We start from the raw sequence: 14,298 nt of genomic DNA, 5'->3' as shown, positions 1-14,298 counted from the left end.
GAGGGAACCTACATTGCTTTTTCACCAAACAAAGGATTTCCCCCCTTTTTATACACATGGCCATTCCCCAATTAGCACTAAATAACCGAATTGAGAAATGGCCACACCTGTGATTATTGGCAAGACGGTTTTAACCTCTCCCCAACCTTACATTTCCTCACACACTGTCCCTGAATATCAAAGCTTTTCTGACCGTCGGGGAGGGAATTTGTAGCGTGGTTTTAACTTTCCGAATGGAAACAATGTTCGGGATAAGAGTCGGGTTAAAACAGACTGAGCCAGCAAGTTTCGGGCTGTCGGAAGACACCTATGATGTTCAGGGCCACTATTTTCACATGCTGGGATTTCACCCTGCCACATATATAATTAAAGTGACAATTTGGTTGGAAGCAGAAAAACAAAATACAGGAAATAACTGTTCATTTAACTGTATACAAGAATGCTCCATGATACCAGTTATTAGTTAACACAGGGTCACTTGATTACCGTTGCAGTTGCAATCTGGGATAATAATTCTTCTTTCTACTAATTTTAGGACCAAATAAAAATTGAAAATGTTCCAGGCCTAAATGCACAGTTCATCACTTGACATATCACATGGTTTACATTCAAGTGATGCAACACAAGCAGAACTCTTAACAAAAACCGAACAAGTTGAATACTGAAATGGAAAGCAATGAGCCTTAAAGGGCTTGAACAAAATATATTGATGTCAAAGCAAACAATCTTTTCTAAAACTGCTTGTGCATCTACTGTGTTGCCATAGGGAGGCTCTGTTTACTGTTTTTTGCCCATTTACAGTGTTATGTGATGCACGGCTGTTATTAAATCTGACTTGCGCAAACAAGTCAGGCTCTTTTGCACAGTGTTTAATAGTCTGCGTGTGTGGTCACTGGTTCACCCCCAGCATCCAGACTATTATAGCAAATACACTATATATATATATATAGTGAAGACATATGTAGGATCAGCCAGTGTTATTATTATTATTATTTATTTCTTAGCATTTATTTCTTATCCAGGGCGACTTACAATTGTTACAAGATATCACATTATTTTTACATACAATTACCCATTTATACAGTTGGGTTTTTACTGGAGCAATCTAGGTAAAGTACCTTGCTCAGGGGTACAGCAGCAGTGTGCCCTACTGGGGATTGAACCCACGACCCTCCGGTCAAGAGTCCAGAGCTCTAACCACTACTCCACACTGCTGGCCTACTACTCCACACTGCTAGCCTGCTGTTATGGAACAAATGCTGCTTGGAAATAAAGGGAATGTGAGTTTATCTTCAAACTAGGAACTTTGGAATCTCTTCAAATGAACATCTGATATAATCAAGACAACATCCACAGAATTCTTGAAAAATAACACGTTTTCATACACTGTATATATATATATATATATATATATATATATATATATATATATATATAAAACTTTTTTTAATTAAAAAATGAAAATGCATCTAAAGTGGGAGATCAGTGGCACAACTTGCTAGGTACCTGAACCACAGCATGTGAATACTTAGAATTGGTTTTAAAAAGCCTCAATAGAAGTGGTTGCTAATGTTTATAACATTAATCTGACTGAGCAATTTATATTCTTTGAGAATGCTTCTCACTAATTCAAGTTCCCAGATGTTTTAAAGATTGGGTTTTAAAGAGAGTTTAAAATGTAGCATAATGTACGAGTGTCACAAAGACGGCCGGAGTGGGTGGCGTCAGACCAGAAGCAGGAAATAAACAGACAGAGATGTGGTTTGGTGAAGCTGAGCGAATGCTTTCGCTCAGCATTTAATAAACAGAACAGAAAATAAAAGGTTTGTAACAAAAACACGGGACACGGCACTATACGCCAAAATAAAAAGACAAACAAAACGTACTACACTTAAACAGACAGACGAACAAACACGGTGAGTGAAAACTTATATTTACGTTCTTTGTAATATTTTAGTTTCTCCTTCTCCACACTCGTTCTCCACTCACCGAACACCCAACCCTGATTGAATGAAAATGTGTCTATATATACTGTTGTGCTGGGATTCAATTACTAATTAATTATTCACTTGAATCCCAGCACGTGAATTAATTACGTGCAACCCCGTGCTCACATATTACATTTAACCAGCACGTGAAGTGATTTGTGCCCTCCTCGTGCCTAAATATAAATCTACATCTTTAAATCACACGTGAAACACAGACCCGTTTATATCCTGTGTACCAATCTATACACCAACATTTAACACACGCACGCAACATACAACACATAATAAGCACACAGGGGCGGGGCACATTGCTACAACGAGTGTGAGAGGGTAGTAGGTGGAGCTTTAGGGAAGGACCAGAAATGACAGCACACAGGAGTCGGAAGTGACGCTTAGTCCTTGGAGCCCTGTACCATCAATGGTAACGGGCAGGATTTTATTTCAACAAACAAAAAAATAGAACAGTCCAGCATTGCAGAAAATAAACAAGAAAACCACCTGGAATACCAGCAATGGTAAACTCAGGTTTCAAATAAAAAGAGTAAACAAAAATGTCAACAAAACAACAACAAAGGAAGCACTGGGTTTCTCCGTGCTACTGCAGTGGGTTTCCTCTCATCGCCTCTTGGCTCCCTTCCACGGATTACTGGCTTGTCCTGGGTTTTCCTCACTGCGGCAATCCACCAAAGTTTCCAAAAGTTTCAAGTTTCTGTGAATTACAGCAGTTTGATAAAAAAAAAAAAACAACAAAGCAGAGCGTGTGTTTTCAGTTCAGGACCGGGAGCCGAATAGCAAAACCATACTGCTTAAATACTGCCAAGTCCCACCCCTGCAATCAGCACGCTGCCTCACGTCAGCCAATCGACGAGAACAGCATAGCTGATTGCAATGATGGGACCTGACGGCCACATGGTTCCACCTTGGGCCAAGATGGCCGACTGACCCGGAACTTCCTGTATGGTCAGAGTTCAGCCTCCTGACCCAATCACAGTCAACCCTACACAGCTCTGCCGGCGGTCGGGAGGGCGAATTACGACAGGGACTCCTTTCAATCCTGTCACAACGAGTTAAATAACATTGTGAGGGTTCAAATGTAGATTACAAAAGGGTTAACTTCACCAATTCTTTAACAACATCTCTGATCCTTCCTATATAATTATTTTTAAATATTACTAGGCTATTGAAAGATAAGCAATAAGCCAGAAGTCCATGTTGCTTTACTTTACATATATATCACTGAGTAATCTTGACAGTTAAAAACACAAAACAGGCGTTTCTATGCATTAGAAATTCTTAGAAATATTTGCAAATACAGAGAGAAGAGACAGGGCCAGTTAAACGCCATTTCAGCACATCTACAGTTGACATGACCTTTGTTCAGAGCAAAGTAAATAACTGACAAATCTGGATACCTGCCCAAATAGGGACTGTTATGCAAGTGTTTATTATTTACAGTGAAAGGGGGCTTCTGAGGCATTAAAGTGGAGCATTTTTGTTTCTAGGATTTTAAGGTTGACTTGGCTGGGTGAGGAGCTGCCGTGAGAAAATCTGGACGGGGCAGAGAGTCCTTTGTTAGTCAATGCTGTTGATTGGAGGCTTCCCAGATGGCCCTTGAAAGATCCCCCAAATCATGGAACTGCGTCTACTATTGTCACAGTTACAACATCATTTTTTAATGTACTGAAGCTGGTAGTATATTGTGGCAGAATAACCTTAGAGTCCCCGAAGGGGTCTAAGGGGTAGTTTATGGACATCGTCTTGAGTGAAATAACCGCAGCACTCCATGTATGTTCATGTAGTGTTCTGTTTCTAGAACAAGTACAATATATAGAAAATAAATTATGTTTAGTCCTAAATTAAACAGCCAAATGTGTGAATTACATTCCTTATATCAAGATCGTCAACTGCTAAGCGACAAGGCATCATTTGGCATGAAATGTGCCCTTTATTATGAAAGTTTACTACAAACAAACAAAAAAGACTGGTTTGGAAACCAGTTTTGTGAGTGTTAGGTTATGTAGTTCTTGTTATGGATAATGTTGACACCTTGAGATGAGATGAGGTAATGAGTTAGGAGTTTATTCAGGCAAACTAAGTCTTCCTTTTGCTCCCAGCCTTCAGAATTACAAATGACTGCTACAATAATTATTTTTTTAAATTTCCTGCAATCAAAAAAACAGAGATGGAGATGGAGCACGAATTCTCATTTTACATAACAACTTCAAAAGAAAGTAAAAAAAAAAATAGCACAGGCTTAGCATGTACAATATAGCAGGATAATACTTTCTGTCTAAATATATCCAACTCTTGACTCTTTATGAGGAAGGTCAAAGAGCTTATCTTTGTTTTGTGATGTTTAAAAAGGATGACACAGACACAATGTTGTAAATCTCTACAAATTTTGACGATATTAATTTGTGGTAATGAAAGTAATACTACATAACCATCTGCAACCTGGACAGATTTAAAAATGATAAATAAATAAAGCAGAACAAAATCATACCAAAATGATATGGGATACTTGTCAGCAGAGGATCAGGCATATCTATTTATATGTACAGTAGAGGCAATATTACATCTTTGTTTAACATCTGCGTCAGAACGTGATACTGGAACATGGTGATCTACTCTTTTGCTTTACTTATTCTTTGATATATATTTATTTTTTACCAGGGAATGGTGAATTATGATGTAGCATCTCCATTACAACAAAGTCCTGGAAGTCAGAATATCAAAAAGTTTACCACAATAAATGTGGACAGTAATTTTAATGCTGCCATGCCTTTCCCATGTCAAAAGGAGCAGTACAATTTGTTTTTAAAACTTAACATTTGAGAACCTAGATACTGTTGGACAGGGACTTAAGTATTATTTCATGGTACTGGTTCTGGTTTTCCAACCAATTTAATTTAATGTACACAGTACAATGGCGAGAAAAGTAGACACAAAATATCAAATTACTTTAACTACATACATTTTGCCCTGGTTCGATTCTTCAATACATAGCAGATCAGATATTCTTCCTAGACCTCTTACAGGTCTGCAACACTGAAAGAGTAAAACACCTTTTTGATTTTTAATCTCTTTCAGTCTCAGTTGTTAAAAAAAAAATAATAAAAAAATAAATATCCCAACAGGAAGTAACAAACTTATTGGTCAGGAAAGCATTTATTAAAACCTCAACACACAGATGGTAAGCCCCTTTAAATGGTTTAAACAAATATCAGTGCTTGTGGATTGTTTGGGGATTGCCCACAGAGAGCAGATTTCTGTTTCCTGCCAATTGCTGACAAATGATTCATTCTCAATAGAGATCATGTGCTGAGCCTCTGGACGTCACTGTTCTGCAGAAGGAGGAAGTGAGGCTTGTTTTCTTTTTCTCTGCTAGAGTGTGTGTTTCTTTCAGACTGCATGGAGCTTATCCAGGGACTGGGAACAGGTTGTACTAAAAAGAAGTAGGCTTGTTGTCAGGGTGATGGAAGCACCAGTGCGGGACCTCACGACGAATGATACTCAGCCCCCTACCCTGAGCCCGGCCGTGCCCCCTTATGTGAAGCTGGGCCTGACAATCGCCTACACTGTCTTCTACTCGCTGCTCTTTCTTTTTGTCTACATCCAGCTCTGGTTGATCCTCCACTACAGGCACAAGCGCTTCAGCTACCAGACTGTCTTCCTCTTTCTTTGTCTGCTCTGGGCAGGCCTGCGGACGGTGCTCTTCTCATATTACTTCAGGAACTTTGTGACAGCCAACTCGCTGAGCCCCTTCGTCTTCTGGCTGCTCTACTGCTTCCCTGTGTGCCTGCAGTTCTTCACTCTCAGCCTGATGAACCTTTACTTTGCACAGGTTAGTACTATATAGCTGTATGCCTTCACATTTGATTTATTTATCTTAAAATTGTTGCTGTTTTAGGACATGTGAATGGTGAGGGGTAATGGCAAAGGCTTAGACACGGTAGTGGCAAGTCTCCTGACAGCCTCCACTCACATCTCTGCAAGCACACCTCATACCTAACCTGTACTCAGTTGTGCCAAATTGTTTGTAGTGGCTTTGTGATGTAGATTATTGTTCACTTGGGGGCAAAGTTGACAGGCATGAGAATCTAGAGTTATCTTCAAAAAATAATATTTGTTAAAAGATGAATTGCGAACATTGGCTCCAAACTATTGTATATACAACTATAAATACCGGTTATACACATGGAAACAGCATGGAAAAGTGCAAAATGACTGTGCAAATTTATCATGATCAACTTTGAAATCAGAACATTATTTATAATATGACAACATAAAGTGATACAGTACAAACCAACTGAATACTTGGCCAAATGACAAACCTAATGACCAATCTCCCAGCTATTTACTTCTGGACTTCTCCCAGCAGAATTGCCAATTATACTAATTGTACTGCATGTAAGTTTTGTATGTTTGTTTTGCATGTGAACCACTGCACCACCCTTTCCATTGGTAAGGTTCTGTTATACTGAGGGATGAACTGCAAACATTTGACAATTCCAGGGCAGCACAAGGATGCTAAACAGTAATCACTGGGCATGCGTACCATCTGTAGCTCTCTTTGTTGCTTAATAAATAAGCAGCTCAGCATTGTCAAGTGTTTTCTGCTCTGGTCAACTGCTTCTATTTAATTACATAAATTAAAATCTTGTGAAAAAAATTCCTATTTTTAAATCGCAGCCTAGGCAAGCAGCAACAAGTCACAGATCACATACCCCTCATAAAGGATCTTTGTAAATTCAGCCTGCTATGACTTCACCACAAGAAACATGACTTGAATATCCAGGGGAGTTTTGAGATATAGATATATATATAGAGAGAGAGAGAGAGAGAGAGAGAGAGAGAGAGAGAGAGAGAGAGAGAGAGAGAGAGAGAGAGAGAGAGAGAGAGAGAGAGAGAGAGAGAGAGAGAGAGAGAGAGAGAGAGAGAGAGAGAGAGGAGAGAGGAGAGAGAGAGAGAGAGAGAGAGAGTTTATGATTTGATCATAGCTGGTCAAAATCTCCTCTGATCAGCTGTTAACTTATAATTTTGATTTATAACTTTTAGTAATCTACTGGTGCACGTCCTCTCTGATTGCTCCTCAACTTCAGTAATCCATTTAGTTCTTGCATCCATTTTCCTGTACTGTACTTCATTGTAATCATACTGCAAAGCCATGGCACAAAACTGAACCCAGCTAATTGAAGCCTATTTAATATATATTGTTTAGTTATGTTCAATATTTCTCTCTCTCGTGCTCAAATGTGCAAGGGTACCTAGGTCATAGAATGTATCTGAACTACACCCCCCAAAGCAGGTGGGATGTTCATTTCTGTGTATTGCTCACATTTCTGTGTATATGCAATGCAGCAGTGTGGGCTTCCCCCCATACTTTTACTAGGTTCTACCAACTGAATGTCGTAGATCCACATAACCCTGTTTTCGGCACTAGAATGCTGAGGATGGCTTCCCAGTCCACCCTCACAACAGAACATTAGGTGAGGTTTCATCGTATTTCTCTTCCAGCTATTGCTGGTTGCTGATTACTAGCACAAGGCGGTTTCAGCTCAGCTTTGTAGCTCAGTGAGGTACCACCATGCCCTTGCGACAGCTTGGGTATACTTCATCCATTGAAATGGTTAATATTCACTACTTGAAACGGAACGTTAGATTATTATCATAACACTGGTTCCCTGAAATAATGTTCATGGTCGCAATCCTCCAAGGAAAATGACATCGTTGTCAGTGTGAGCAGCTCCTTTATGCTCTCGGGGATGGAGCAGCAGCTGCGTCACACACTACAAGAAAGTGAGGAAAGCTACGTGTGCAAAAATGAGACTGATAAGATTTTAAGCAAATGCCAGATGTAGCTTAAATGTCCTTCATTCTCCCATATGGGATAGGGTATGCATATAAGGGATTTCTCAAAACTAGGCTCAGTAACACAGTACTGGGTCACAAATTAAACACTACTGGGAGTGTAGAATGCGAATACATAATCTAAATCCCAAAGAGGGAATTATAACAGGGATGAGTTGAGGAAAGCTGCCTGCAGTGTAGTCATCAGTGTCTACAAATATATATTGTAACAATCCTGGCTGAATAGCTGTGTAGCTGTGAGGCTGTGTGGTCCAGTGGTTAAAGAAAAGGGCTTGTAACCAGAAGGTCCCTGGTTCAAATCCCACCTCAGCCACTGACTCATTGTGTGACCCTGAGCAAGTCAGTTAACCTCCTTGTGCTCCGTCTTTCGGGTGAGACGTAATTGTAAGTGACTCTGCAGCTGATGCATAGTTCACACACCCTAGTCTCTGTAAGTCACCTTGGATAAAGGTGTCTGCTAAATAAACAAATAATAAAAGTAGCTGGTCCTACAAAAGTAGCTAGACAAGTTTTCATTAATAGGCCTTTATACCAGTGAGGGTTTACCTTGACCACCACTGCCTACCTCAATATAGGTTGGTGGTGTACTGAAGACCATTCTTACATTGCTGAGTGTTTGCTGGAATATGAATGTACTCTGTCAGAGCCAAGGGACAAGGGCCTATATGACAGCCAAAAATAAAATATTGACTACGTAAGTTGTTTAACCTTTACCAGAACTATCAAACGGTATAATTGCAGAAATGAACTTGTCAATTGCCACATTTTTCTTTTTTTCCAGGATTATTGAATTCTTTGTAATTTTGCTTATTTTAAGGTCATTTTTCATTTTTTGCATCTGTTTTTTAATGTGAGCACCATTGTTAAATAACGTCAGTCTTCAGTGTCTTGTTTTGCATTATGGAGATCTGATAAATATTAAAATGTGATATTGTTAAAAGATGGCTCAGATTAAAAAATGGATCCAAGTAGGAAAATTCCCAAAGGGACCTACATAAAATATACATGTAAAATAGGTGACAATAGGTAATTTCTGCAAATATGGTAGTTCTTTTAAAGTTTAAATTACTTTAATATATTTCATTTTTTGCTGTCACTTGTAGGCAAAACTCCCATCCTTAGCCATTTATTGCCATGCGGTTGCAATATCATTATTACAATGTACAGGGGTGCTATTTTGTCCTGTTTGGTATATGGGACTAAAATGTTTTTTTATGGTTCTTGAATAATTGTTTTGCCACTCATTGTACATTAGAACTTTGTGATTTTAAAGCAAATAAAATAAACAAAATAAAAAAGTCTACTCATTCATAAATACCTAACCTACCGGTCTAACTGGCACTGCATTAGTGCACTAACAGACAGCAGTTACAGTAGAAAGGTGACTCCTTCAAAAATCTGGAATAGCGAGTTCTTTAAAGAGTTTCTGACAACAGCACTGGCAGTTTAATATCTTGTAGTCATCTGGTTCTTCAGCATACTAAAGCATGGATATCAACAAGCAAGCAGCTAACATACAATGAAAACCAAAGTGCAACAAAGAACACAGTTAGAAAAATAGAAAAATGATATACTGTGCAGTTCCATTAAAGTTAATAATATGTGAAGCCAGTAAATAATTTGCAGAAATGCATGCCTGTAATTGTCATTGATAAGTAGGTGTCTTTGCTCTAGCTTCACTATCAATGAACTGGATGTGCCTGAACTGTTGTGATATGTACTTTCTAAAAACAATTGAATTCAGTGAATATGAGTGTTTTAACATGTGCTGTTCCCTTATAAAAGTACCACAGTAAAGGCATAGTAAAGTGTACTAAAGCACTGCGAAAGCAAGGTAAAGCATAGGTAAGCATTGTAAAGCTCAGAGCAGTAGGGTAAAGCACATTTAAAAACATGACAATCCCTGGTAAACTATGGGAAAGGCATAGTACAACCATGGGAAAACTGGAAAATGACTGGGCAGATATGCTTTTTGTCCTTTATCAAGTGATAGGCTTTCTTACCCAGGCCCGCATTATGTATAAAGACATGTATTGCTTAGTCTAGTTGTACTGCCTCCCTGTGATTTGTTACGTGTGCTCTGAGTTTTCGGAGCTGTAATATTTGCTGGTTCCTGTTCCTCGTTCACTGGTTTGAAGTAATTCTCAAATTTGCCTCAGTCATTCCCCTATTTTCATTCGGATAGTTTCTATTTGTATTGTAAGGGTCAGTAATACTTATTTATCTTTTCACGAGATAATTATGCTTATTTCCGTCTTCACGATAATTATCTTTTGAAAACGGAAACAAACCACAATTTATCAAGCTTCAAAACATCATACAAACTAATGCACTACTTACATATCATTGTAGACATGACTTGTTGTTATCCTAACCTGTTGCATCCTAGTTCATATTGTATTTATACTGTATTTAAATATTAAGCTTACATTGCAACCCTGTGCTGCCCTGTAACAGGCATCTGTCAAATAAAAAAATGAATAAATATTGCAATATCTCACGAGCACAAGTAAATTCACAAATCAGGAGAGACTGTCACGCAAGGCTGATGAAGTAAATTAAATCCGATTCTATTTTGGATTAGGCTTGAACCATGCTGGAATGTTTAGTGCATTTGGATGGAATTGTTATGCAGTGGAACACTTAGGCGAAAGCATCAATCTCATGTATGGGACGTGGCGCTGTATTTAATGTAAGAAATTGAACACACTGGACAATTACACGGATTAATGCACTTGAAATGCATTCAAGAAGGATTTGTTGTCAACCAGAATGACGTTAGACAGTTGCTTAATATTAGTGACTCCCAAGGTGTTCAGCTTAGGCCCTGATTTTCTATGGCATCTTTATTACTACGATAAACTGAAACCCTATGGACTCTGCAGTAACTGTACAATTGATGGATATTCTAGATACATAATTTGGTTAGAAGCATACACAACTAACAGTGATCTGGCAGAAGTATCAAGTTATTTTATGGAGATTTGGAACTGACAAAATAATGGAACTGATTTTGTTTATGTTTTCACAAGATAATTATTACATTATAACCTAATAATTATCTTGTGAACAGAAACATTATTACATTATAAGATAATAATTTGCTTGTGAAAACAGAAATAATTATTAAGTTTCAACATTATATGGGCTGATTTATTTATTTATTTATTGCTCTACATGGCAGGTATATGCTTCTGTACTTCTAAAACTGAAATACAGTTAAATTAGATCAAGTGTTCTGAAAATCTAGAAATCTGACCTACTTGTGACATGCCTACAGAAATTTGAACTACCATTTTCGTAATTTTGGTTTTATCCGTCGTAATATATATGTTCCACACAAAGTTCAGTAAAAAAAAAACATGCTTTATTATTTTAAAAAGCCATCGGTCAAAATAATAGTCACCCCCACTACCAACAATGGTATCGGGGGAAAGAAAAAGACAACAGTCTCCAAATAAATCCGGTACAGGGTTGCCACCTTGATCCCTCTGTTCACGAAAAGCTGTGCTCTCAACATCAGGTTATGGTGTGGTGCTGTGCTGAGCTGTGTAGTGCTGTGCTGTACTATGCTGTGCAGTGGAAGTGTCCTGGATCCGCTTGCTGGCTATATAGCTGCAGCTCCTCTGTCAATCCTCTGCAACGAAAACAAAACAAACACAGAGCGCTCCGGCGTTTCAACAGTCAGCAACGTAAGGTCTATGCTCACTCAGCTGCACCCCTTTTGTGCTGGCAAACCCCCCCCCCCCCCCCCCCCTGTAATCAACCTGGCGCCCGGGCATAAGGGAGGACAGTACCAGGGTCTGAACTAGGCGCTGTATGGAGTAGTCTGTGAGGAAGGGGCGAATTCTGTGTATGTTGCTGAGGAAGAAGCAACAGGAATGTGTCAGAGTAGAGATGTGCTGAGAGTAGGAGAGGGAGGGGTCGAGGGTGACACAGAGGTTCTTGGTGGATGAGGAGGGAGAGAGGGTGGTGGATTCAAGAGGAATAGAGATAGAGAGATCAGCAGTGGGGGAGGAAAAGGTCTGACTTGGAGAGGTTGGCCAGGAGGAGATGGCCGAGAGGCAGGTTGAGATACGGGAGGAAATGCAGGGGTCAAAGGGGGAAAAGGAGAGGAAGATCTGGGCATCATCAGCTTAGAGATGATACAAGAAGCCAGTGGAAGAGATGAGGGGACCCAGGGAGCGGGTGTAGCGAGAAAATAGGAGGGGTCCCAGGACTGAGCTTTGGGGGACAACTGTCGAAATAGAGCAAGAGGCAGAGGGTGAGCCACGCCAGGACACCTGGTATGTGCGATCAGCGAGGTAGGAGGATAACCAGGTAAGAGCAGTGCTGGAGAGTCCCAGGTCAGCGAGAATAGAGTGGTTGACCGTGTCAAAGGCTGCAGAGAGGTCGAGGAGAATTAGAACAGAGGAGAAGGAGGTAGCACGGGCAGAGAGTAGAGAGAAGAGCAGTTTCAGTGGAGTGTGCCGAGCGAAAACCAGATTGGAGGGGGTCGAGCAGAGAAGGTGTTGACAGGAAAGCAGAGAGCTGACGATGTACCGCTCGCTCAAGGATGCGAAATACACCCATGGGACCCTCACTTGACAATCACAATCCCAGTGCATTTCCCAACCGAATCATTACCACAGACACTCTGACAAATAGTGTCTCCTGGCAGTATTTGTCCCTCCATCACAATTTTTATAATAAAGTAATAATGTGCAATATATTGTATAATAGCCATATTGATTGGATATGCAATTTGTTTTACATTCTCTGCTTTGTAAGATCGGAAAACATTGTACTGATAATCAGTGCATTTACTTCTATAGCGCAGCAGAATAGTATCTCTATTTACCTTCTATGTGTGTAATCATTAAATTTCAATGCAAAAAGACAAGATTCAAAGGTGGTGCAAAACATAAACTAGGCATGCACCAATGAATTCGTATGCATGCTGACTACAAATGAGACTGTTTTCTTCCGATGACACTATTTGGCATAACACCAGGAACAGACGGGCCCCTAATCCAGTTTCACCATTTACCCCAGTGGGGGGTGATAGCATGTTACAATACATAACAATTACAACTTCAAGTAAAGTATCTATCAAAAGCGACATTTTGTACATATATTTGTACGACATTTGGGTGAAACATTGAGGCCATTGAAATAAAAAAAAACAACATGGGACAATATTACAAGATAAAGCAGAAATCTTCAGACATACACCAGTTCAAACAACAACAACTAAAACCCGAGATCAACAGGGAAAATGACAAGTCATTTTACACCAAAAATACACGTGTATGTTTCTGTATAATCCAGTGAGAACTGTGTTAAGTATTTTTGATCTTTTTAGTTTTTTTTTTTTTTATTAAAAACAATGGGGTTCATCAGAAGTTTGAGTTCCAGTTTTGTTCTTTGACACCATTTTATAACCACGATCGATTTTCCGTCTTCAAAAGATGCAGCTGTTGCGATACGCTATATAACATTGACGGACGGGTTACTGACCAACCAACACTCAGAACTATTATGCATGTACCTTGTTTAACAAATGCTAGCAAGTTTGGCTTTCATGCCTCACCTGTTTGATGTTTGTAAATACAGTAAAGTTTCAAAGAGATGGGTAGAGTGCATTTAGCCTTGGGGTATCTGTTGACAGGTAAGCATTTACATGATTGGGAGAATGTGGGTGCATGTGATATTATTATTATTATATTATTATTATATCACATTATCCAGTGCGACTTACAATTGTTACAAGACATCACATTATACATTATTTCACATTATACAGATATCACATTATTTTCCATACAATTCCCCATTTATACAGTTGGGTTTTTACTGGAGCAATCTAGGTAAAGTACCTTGCTCAAGGGTACAACAGCAGTGTCCCCCACTGGGGATTGAACCCACGACCCTCCGGTCACAAGTCCAGAGCCCTAACCACTACTCCACACTGCTGATGGTGTCAGTAGAGGCTCATATTGCATAATGTGCAATTATATTTATTATGTTTAAATCATATTCTGCTTTTTCCCCCTTAATCCTACAGGTTGTTTTCAAGGCAAAATCCAAGTATGCACCAGAGCTTCTCAAGTACAGGTCAGTCAGTTTATTATATTTTCATTTTAAACAGAGTCGTTCCTTCCAGTTCAGTTGTTTGATTCAAACATAATCTAAAGTGCTTAATGACCCAATTAACCAAGTGAGCCTAGCACTGCTAGTTAATTGATTTCTTTTGTTAAATCCATATTCCTTGAAACTGACAAATCTGATGCCAACAACAGCTTTTCTCATAACAGAGACTTGGTTTCCATGCAGTTTAGAAACTCCAAATTCTCTCTCCATTGTCGTGACAATGTGACGTAGAGTGCACATACAGGTATCATGCACATTCCTCATATCATAGGAAGTGCACGGCCAAAACTTGGTCCAATCTAAAAGG

The 14,298-nt window shown here is 39.3% G+C and overlaps 1 protein-coding gene across 1 annotated transcript in view; it reads left to right on the top strand.

Annotated features, from left to right (window-relative positions):
• The first annotated feature begins 5,303 nt into the window (after window positions 1-5,303).
• The window catches only part of LOC117403140 (G protein-coupled receptor 137Ba-like), a 23,143-nt gene continuing 14,148 nt past the window's right edge, over window positions 5,304-14,298 (top strand). Inside the window, exons 1-2 of the mRNA XM_034005159.3 lie at window positions 5,304-5,832; window positions 13,906-13,955. Of these exons, the coding sequence (XP_033861050.3) occupies window positions 5,464-5,832; window positions 13,906-13,955 (419 nt within the window). The 5' untranslated portion in view covers window positions 5,304-5,463. The remainder of the gene's footprint in view (window positions 5,833-13,905; window positions 13,956-14,298) is intronic.

The sequence above is a fragment of the Acipenser ruthenus genome, chromosome 5 (assembly GCF_902713425.1).
Source record: "Acipenser ruthenus chromosome 5, fAciRut3.2 maternal haplotype, whole genome shotgun sequence".
Classification (NCBI taxonomy): Eukaryota; Metazoa; Chordata; class Actinopteri; order Acipenseriformes; family Acipenseridae; genus Acipenser; species Acipenser ruthenus.
The sequence above is the reverse complement of the archived record's forward strand: the minus strand, read 5'-3'. Positions and strand labels throughout refer to the sequence as shown.